The sequence below is a fragment of the Bidens hawaiensis genome, unplaced genomic scaffold (genome assembly GCF_021521415.1).
Source record: "Bidens hawaiensis isolate Kalapana, Puna unplaced genomic scaffold, B.hawaiensis_p1.1 tig00035574_1, whole genome shotgun sequence".
Lineage (NCBI taxonomy): Eukaryota > Viridiplantae > Streptophyta > Magnoliopsida > Asterales > Asteraceae > Bidens > Bidens hawaiensis.
In genome coordinates this window covers 36,101-45,644 of record NW_027496196.1, presented here as the reverse complement: position 1 = coordinate 45,644, position 9,544 = coordinate 36,101, and the positions used below count along the sequence as shown (strand labels likewise).

The following is a 9,544-nucleotide window of genomic DNA, read 5'->3' as shown; positions in this document are numbered from 1 at the left end:
TCCTGACGCGTTCCGGATCTCCGTTTCAGCTCGTTTTAGCTCGTTTTTCGCCCTTTTTAATCACGATCAAATCCCGGAACCTACGAAACATAAAAACGTTAGTAGTATACAAATCTCGACTAAAAACGAATAAAAACTATTAAAATATTAAATAAAATAAATAAGGGAAACATATATATTTAGCATTATATCATACACAAACTTTGCACACAAGATTGTATTGATAAAGTTCTTCATTATAGAAACCACAATGCTAAAATTCTAGATTAAATACGTAGCATTAAAGTTCATAATGATGATCTTAAAAAGGCTGCAAAGATTTATACTACTAGGATTAATACTCATGGTAATGACATGACAAAACTTAGAGAAAAGGTTACTATTGCTACAAATTTAGCCCAACGTCATGAAAATCATGTAGTTGAGCTAAACGCTAAGATTGTCAAATTAGAGATTGAGTTAACTCAAAGAAAAATTACCATAGAAAACTTTGAGTTAGCTTATAAAAAGCTAAATAAATTAATTGAGACACAAACGGAGTTATATTAAAGACTGGAATAGGCTATGATAGTTCTGCTGTTCCACCTTTTTTTCATAATAACTATACCAGTCTTCCTCACTTTAGTTTTAACTCTCCACCCGAGGAAGAAATGGTCTATGGTATTGGTAATGTGCCCATATCAAAGACATGGTCTAAACACGAGGATTGCTTGCAAACTTTCTTAATGAAAACTAATAACCCGCGTTAGTTTACCAATAATCTCGGTCAATAACCAACTCTTCATCACATGCACCTCCGCGTTCCTTTATGCCCAGTCAATCTGTAGACTCTTTCTTTATTAGATGACAAGCTAGGATCCATCCGTTGAACCGTACTTGACCTGTAATCAAGATTAAACCCAACACCTCTAACATGGTGCAAAGAAGTAAATTAAGCAAGATATATTAAGCTTAATTTTTTTATGCTTGGCTGATGGTTGTTGCTGGTGTTCCATGAGAGACAATAATTATTGGTTAGAGACTTGAACCATAATGTAGTCCATTTTCCATTTTATTCACAGACAAAGATATGACAATCATATATACCATGCATCTCAAACAAGACTCTAAAGTTTTATTCCCGAGATAATGTGAGAAAAGCTATGTGTTTAATTAACAGATATAAACATAATGATTTGCACCTTTTTGTTTAAAACCAATGATATATTGATGTAGCAAAAGTATAAACATAAAGTTTAATTTTTTGTTCTTTTGTTTTAGCATCGTAGGTTTTTTAATTTTTTGTTCTTTTGTACAATTAGACTCGAATTTCCCGTTAACCCAATCCGAAAAACCAGGCTTGAAAAACAAACTTTAAGAACACAGGTGAAAATTTAAATAAGCCATTGGGGGAATTACTATGAACATGTGTAAAAGAAAAATGAGGAGATTACAACAAAAACTTTTGACTAAATAATAAATCCCTTTTAAGGGGTACTTGATTATGCCGAGTAGTGTAGAAAATAACACCAAAGAAAAAGAAAAAGAAGTGAGGAGACAAGTCTATGCTAATGTGTATAACCATACATATGTTATATGTACATGTATATACGTATAGTATGGAGATCAAATGAGAACTCATTTACAATGGAAAAGAAAAGAAAACTAATGTGTATAACCACAATATGACATACGGGTAAGGCACATGAATGATATTTAATGAGTCCCGGGTTACCTTCCTTATAGGTAAAAATATCCTTATATGTAATCACATGTTCAATTTTGAAGAAGGAGATTATTATAAGATGACAACAGAGGTACGAGCAAAGTTGGATTTTTTAGTTCTTGAGTTCTCAAATATCACTCTCGTGTCAAACAAAGTTACAAATGCACCATATCCAAAGAAAATAATATTAGTATATAGTGGAAAGTTAACGTACAAATTAAATTAACATGTTAATTGTGAGAATCAAGTAGAGTAATTATATATACATGTAGAATAATTATGTAATTATATCATAGTGTAATTACATAACTATTATATAATTACACTATGATATAATTACATAATTATTCTACTTGATTATCACAATTAATACGTTACTTTCATTTGTAGTTGATATTCGAACCCAATATAAACATCGTATACGACCTGCAGATGCATAACCCCTTAGAAGCTATCTCTTGATCAAAGCCTTGTGCATTCGTGATGAAAAGTCTTAAATGAAATTTGCATATAAAAAAAATATAGAAATATCGATGTTCAAATATCATGTGATACGAAAATTTGTTCGAAAAGGCTTTAAAAAGGTTGCTCCAATTTGGCCGGTTAGTGAACAAGCCTAGCTCGAGACAAGGTTTGTTCGATCTTTGGCTCACTCAAATTAACTCCAAGTTTTAATACTTTATAACCAAGAGATTCAATCTTTTGAGTCAAGCTCTCCATTATTACTACGTCAATATATATTTGCATCAAAATGTATGATTTTTTTTTTGGTTAAGTTCTAACAATTAGTATAACCGATCGAGAACTTTTTTTTATCAAAGTCCTGACAAATTGAATATTTTCAATTATCCCCTTCACTTTTTCTTTATCTGCATATGAATACCTATGTATTCTTTTATAACATGTAGCCCGTACCCTTTATCTTTTCAACCCAGAGACAAAGAATAAACAAAAAAAAACTTCAACTAAGATAAACTTAATTTGTTATGTTTAACTAATATAACTTATCATGTTTTTTTTCTTTCTTTCAATATATCTGTATATCTGTACATACATATAGCAAGAAGTTTGTGTGTTTGGGTTTAATGTCAACTTGTTAGATTTTGTCTAAACTTGTTCGAGCTAGATGCATGAACATATTTAACTTAATAGTTGGTTCAGATGGGTTTGAGCGTTTGAGGGTTGGAATCTTTTATTTTTATGTGTGTTTAAGTGTGTACGTAGTTTGGTTATTTTATGCCAAGATTAAAAGTGATAGGACAAGATGATATATGTTTTTGTAGTTCAATTTTAATTTTACGTTGTATTCTAATTTTATAAATCTAGAGTAAAAATGCGTTAACAAAAACTAAACAAAAATATGGGTTTAAACGTTGATGTTTGTGTTAACTTGTAAATATGTTTGTCGCAATTAGATGCATTGTTTGAGGATTTGATCATGTTTAGGATTGTTTAGGATTCATGTCAACTTTTTGGGTTCAAGCAAGTTCGTGTTGTCAACCAACTAACTTGACTAGTTTAGCCCCTTAGAGCATTCTCGACAGGTTCTTTATTTTATAAATATTTAAAATCCACTATATTTTGTCTCTCATTTTTAATTAAAAAATATTTTTTTGCACCTTTATCACTATTATTTTGTCTTTATTTCTTTCACTCACAACTACTTTTAACAAATCATGAATGAGTGTGATGAAATAATTAAAATTATATCGTAATTGCAACAAATTATTAAACAATTAATGTATCACCTGAAATAGTGTGTGGATTTTTTTTATTTTTTATTTTTTGCTTTTGTTTTTTTTAATCCATTCTCACATGGTATTTGATCGTTCTAATTATAAAAAAAGTTACTTGACAAAAGGTTAGACTATACATGTAGAGATTATGTTTCAATTCACACCGTATGATGATGGCATCTCAACAAAACAATTTTTCAGGTGGCTTATGGCTGTTTGATACATGTTTCTTTTCGGGTATCTGTCAAAATTAGAAAGAACAAAAAATAATAATAATTAAATGAGTCATACTAAAAATTATTTAAAAATAAAGAAAAGAAAATTAAAAGAATACTCTATTACCTAAAAGTTAGGTTTATATGCAGGATAAACATAATTACAAATTGAGATTAGCAATTAATCTGATCGCTAACGTAGATTGTTATTTTAAATAAATAACCCTAGCTTGTTGTTATTGTTAAAAATGTTATCTCCGTATGTGTGCTCATCTGCATTATTCATAGTAACTATATTGCCATTCGAGAAAAAGGTAGCACCATATTTAAAAAAAAAAAAAGATAAAGCATTCAAATAAATGAAAATGAACTTCAAAAATGTTACTTTTATAAAAATAGTAATGATCAAATTAGTTAGACTGTCTAAAAAGAATCCATATCACATTCTCAATTGATGATAGAAAAGGGGCCTAAGAAGTAAGAACAGCAAGACATGTCTATTCTAAATCATTTTCTTGGTGGTACCATTTACATAAATTTGATCTTAAACATGATTACACTTTATCAACTTCAAATATAATAGATTTTTTTCATTATATTAATGCAAAATAGAGTTGTGACGTTTGGTGATAGTACTTGTTGCACCATAATTCAACAACTTTAAAACCATATATTAATTTGACCTCACCAAACCCCTCAGTATCAACAACAGGTCAAAATAACTAAAATTAATCCATCAGCTGAATTGTTGACGATGAGGCACTCTTTTGTAGTGCTTCTAGTTCTACGACCACTTCCTCCATGCTCGGCCTGGAACGCGGATTCTTCTTTAAACACCTTACGGCTAGCTTAGCCAACGCATGTGCCTCATCCAAGGGTTACTTCCCTTCTACACTCGTGTCCATTAGCTGGTCCAGTTGAATGCACTTGCGCCATTCAGCTCTTTCTCTTAATTCCACCCTTCTGCCCAACACCACCTCTAGAAGGACCAGACCGTAGCTGTAGACATCGCATTGTGGTAAAGTACCAACTACAATTACAATAAACATATGTAAATGATTCTATAAAAGCATTCATAGGTTTGGTGAGAAATGTAAAGAATATTGTTAGCATACAGCCGGTAGCTCCATATACAGGGTCAATATATGAGCTCAACACTCGGCGGCAGTTTGGATCGTAGTTGGGACGCCTCCTAAAACCATATAGCTTAGGATTGTGGTCCTGTACGTTAAAATAAATGATGAACCATTAATCAAGACTAAAACATTAATATACCAAACCATTATTTAATCTCAACACTCACAAAATCAAGCAAACTTTAGAAGGATTGAAATCAGCTTCATAGCCCCCCTCAACTACAGCCCTATGAAGAAAAGCAAGGCCCTTGGCTACTCCAAGAACGATCTTAAACCGAAGACTCCATGAAAGACTACACTTATTCACTCCTGCCATTGGAATATTAAACCCGTCAATAACTCAACTTTCAAATCGACTTAGAACTTAAGAAAACAGGACTTACCAAACAAGTGTTTCTCTAAGTTGCCTCGAATCATGTACTCGGAAACAAGAAGCCTTTGGTCACCTTCAGAGCAATATCCTATCAAACGCATGATATTTGGGTGGTGAATATTTCCTAAAAAGTTCAGTTTGTCCTATAAAGCAACACAAACAATCAAAAACCTCAAATTTAATCTTGATATGCATATGTATCAAACTCACATGTTTTATATAAAACAAGGTCTAGTGTGTACTCACCATCCATTCGGCCTCATCGTCAAACCCCCGTTGGTGCTTGACAAAAACAGCGACTCCAGCTCCGGGGCGTGAAGGCTTAAACGATTGATTATCTATCCACCCTTTGTAAACATATTCCCCTAACTGGCTATCAGTTTTGAAATTTTGTGTTGCCTTTCGAAGATCAGTCAATTTAAAGCATTTGAGAGTAGGAGTGACCAATGAAACCAAGCGAATCGGAGGGACACTTGAATCGCCTTGGTCCGACTTACTCTGGTTACTTAAAAAAATGTCCATTTTAGAATGATGAGAAATGCAAAGAATAGAGAGGAAGAATTAATGTGTTGGAGTATGAGGAATGAATGTTTAATCAAATACATGCCTTTAAATAGGCACCATAACACATAAAAGAAAATGTAACATGCATTAGTTGACCGTTACTAAAGACTTGGACTTTTAACTAACTCATGCATTGACCCACTAATTAAGAATTATATTCCAACGATCACATCAGCGTATTCTAAGATTGTACTCTTTGAATAATTAGTCTTCAATCTAACATGGTGCACTGAATTCAATCTGAGTTTGTTCACAGTAAAACACGCTTCTGTTCTATGTCAAAGACCTCAATAATTGTCTTTATTTTGGATATCATTTTTAGTAAAAAATGATATTTATTTTTATTAAGCAAATCGACACTTATAGCTTGTAGGACAATGCCTTTGCTCCTATGCAATTTCATAGATGCTTCCTTGTTCAACTTTCTTCAATAACTAAAATATAGCTGATTTCTAATTCATAACATTACATATGGAAAACTAGACACAAGAAAAAACCTATTAAAATGTGATGAATGGGTTTTGCAACCAATTAATCCAAGACAAATTTGTTGGGTTTTAACAAGATTATCAAAGTGATAAAATCCCTATTTTACCAAAAACGCAGCGGATATAAAAGTTTTAAATCTTGTTAATATGATATGTATAAAACCAATTTTAAACATGCAAAACCCAAACCCGGATCCAAATACGAATTACACACTATCAAATACATGCATGTCACTATAAGTCCATGCATGTTACTACTACCTTTCAATATGACAAAACCGGGTGAAAGAGATGATGATTGAAAGGTAAGAACTTGAATATGGAAGCTCCTCAAGCTAGCATACCCAAAGCTTCAACAACACACCACTTCTAGCTAGGATTTGCACTTGAAATTTTCTTCTTCTTTTCTTATGTTGGATGAAAATACCCAAGAGAGGAAGAGAGAAAAGTTTACTTGGAAATTATGTGTGTTATGAAAGAATGAAAGAGAAAGACTTGGTTTTATTTAAAGGCATCTTTCTCTCCACCAATAATAACCATTGCATGTCTCCACTCACCTTGCATGTCTCCACTCAAACATATAATAATATTACATTTGAAAGAGTTATTATTTTTTTTCTTTTATAAAACTTTAAACATATATATATATATATATATATATATATATATATATATATATCCATACATATATACTTTTATAAGTTTATAACTTATAACTTATAAAACCTATTATATGTTAAGAGACATGCTTGGTTATTATTATTCACATATTGTTATTTAACCAACTTAAATAACACTATGTATTGTTCTTTCATAAAACATAAATCATCCATATGATTTTTTTATTACACAAGTACATTTTATTTAGAAACCCCTTTTCAAATAACTCAAGTGTTAATATTCATTTGTTATGATCACATCATATATGAATGAATATTATCGGTGTTTGTCTAGCTTGTTATTGGGTATGACCTGACTTGGATCATAACGTACTAGCCACATCAATTTAATATGTCTCTTGGGTAGACCGAGTCCAACAATCTCCCACTTGCACAAGATACATAGAAGATTGATGCAAGTAGCAAATACCGCCTAACTACGGTTTACTACCCCTAATACGTATGACGAAGTGCCATTCAATAACATCATCCCTTTCTCAAGTCCCATACTTGAAAATGATTTAGGTGAAACTATCATTTATTCTTTTGCCACAAATGTCATGTTAAATCCAGAGACACAGAGTGATCATTCTCTGTTGATTTAACTTGTCAGGCCTTAGACATTTAACTCTCAACGAATAAGAGGGACAAATCCCATATTGACTACATACGTCTCTCACTATCACCTTGTACTATACTTGAGCTTAGCCTTATGTACTGACATATTTCAGAGCAGCGAAGAACTAAGTCAAAGCATAATAGTCGATGAATATCAAGACCCAATATGTATCTCAGGTCGGAGGATACAATGAAGTTCGCCTTTACTCAAATTTACTTATGATCACAAATCCCAAGGATTCCATGCAGTAAAATTGAGAGCGGGTCAGTCCAATATTTATCCCATAAAAATCTATGAACCTTGGCAGCAACCCTTTGCTATATTCATACCTCATGAATATCTACCAATCCAAGTTCATAATAGTCTTACTTTCACATTTGTTCCCACAAATATGAACGACTACGGACGTTTAGAATATTTCAAATTATTCACGGATTTAAACATACTAAAATGGAACATAACTCAAGAACATGACCATAACCAAAACCATATGATTGAGTTAAAATAAAATTGTTCCAATATCCAAATACAAATTTTGATCAAATTCAATCACTAGAATATCGAAGTCCTAAGGCGCAAGTATGACTCTCATACTTCGGCCTTTCAAGGAGTTTCGTGAGTGGGTCCGCAATATTTTGATCAGTGTGAACTTGGCGAATACATATCTTTCCCTTTTCAACTTCATCCCTTATGTAGTTGAATCTCCGCTCAATGTGCCTAGTCTTTTGATGTGCGCGGGGTTCCTTGATTTGAGCAATCGCACCCTCGTTGTCACAAAAGATCTCTAGAGGGTCCTGAATGGTACGAACCACTCCTAGATCGGCAATGAACTTTCTAATCCATGCAGCTTCTTGAGCTGCCAGGGAGGCGGCGATGTATTCAGATTCAGTGGTGGATAAAGCTACCACGTCTTGTTTTGCACTCTTCCATGAGACAGCACCACCATTGAGAACGAAAACGTATCCCGATTGTGATCGAGAATCATCTCGATCAGTTTGGAAACTCGCATCAGTGTAACCCTTTACAACGAGTTCCTCCTCACCAGAGCCATATATTAGAAACATATCCTTAGTCCTTCTAAGGTATTTCAATATGCTCTTAACAGCCATCCAATGGCTAGTTCCCGGATTTTGTTGGTATCGACTTGTCATGCTCAAGGCGCATGACACATCCGGTCTAGTGCAAATCATGGCATACATGATGGATCCTATAGCAGATGCATATGGGATACCACTCATTTTGTCTTGCTCATCCTTTGAGCTTGGACATTGAGAAGCACTCAACATCGTTCCTCTTTGAATAGGTACCAAACCTTTCTTAGAGTTTTCCATCTTGAACCTTTTCAAGATCTTGTCAATGTATGCACTTTGATTCAAACATATCAACCGCCTTGATCTATCCCTATAGATTCTTATTCCCAGAATATAGGTGGCTTCACCAAGATCCTTTATGGAAAAACAGCTTCCAAGCCAGGCTTTCACACCTTCCAAGATTGGAATGTCATTTCCAAACAGTAATATGTCATCGACATATAATACCAGAAAGGTTATGATGCTCCCACTAGCTTTCTTATACACACAAGCTTCATCAGCGTTTTTGATGAATCCAAATTTCTTAACTTCATCATCAAAACGGTGATTCCAACTTCTGGATGCTTGTTTCAATCCATAGATTGATTTCTTCAACTTACATACTTTGTTAGGATGTTGTGGATCGACAAAACCTTCAGGCTGAACCATATAAACATCTTCATTAAGATGCCCATTTAGAAAAGCAGTTTTGACATCCATTTGCCATATCTCATAATCATAATATGCGGCTATGGCAAACAATATCCTTATAGACTTTAGCATCGCCACGGGCGAGAAAGTTTCATCATAATCAACCCCTTGAGTTTGAGTGAAACCCTTTGCTACAAGTCTAGCTTTATAAGTATCCAAGTTTCCATGCATATCAGTTTTCTTCTTGAAAACTCACTTACTTCCAACCAGCTTGGAATTTAGAGGTGGAGCAACCAAGTCCCATACTTGATTGTCATGCATGGATTGC

General features: G+C 33.4%; 1 protein-coding gene across 1 annotated transcript; it reads right to left on the bottom strand.

The window, feature by feature from the left end:
- Positions 1–4,237: 4,237 nt before the first annotated feature.
- On the bottom strand, positions 4,238–6,009 carry LOC143587570 (putative serine/threonine-protein kinase PBL4). Its single transcript, XM_077068824.1, has 3 exons — positions 5,412–6,009; positions 5,176–5,308; positions 4,238–5,101 (listed from the first exon to the last, which is right to left on the bottom strand). The coding sequence occupies exons 1-3, from the start codon at positions 5,685–5,687 to the stop codon at positions 4,956–4,958; spliced, it is 555 nt and encodes a 184-aa protein (XP_076924939.1). The 5' UTR covers positions 5,688–6,009; the 3' UTR covers positions 4,238–4,955.
- Between the last annotated feature and the right edge of the window lie 3,535 nt (positions 6,010–9,544).

Excerpts from the sequence above, each read along its gene's own strand:
- LOC143587570 (XM_077068824.1), bottom strand. The coding sequence starts at position 5,687 with ATGGACATTTTTTTAAGTAACCAGAGTAAGTCGGACCAAGGCGATTCA. Across the intron at positions 5,309-5,411 it reads ACGATGAGGCCGAATGGATG|GACAAACTGAACTTTTTAGG; the intron begins GTGAGTACACAC and ends GTTGCTTTATAG. Across the intron at positions 5,102-5,175 it reads CTTAGAGAAACACTTGTTTG|GAGTGAATAAGTGTAGTCTT; the intron begins GTAAGTCCTGTT and ends TTCCAATGGCAG.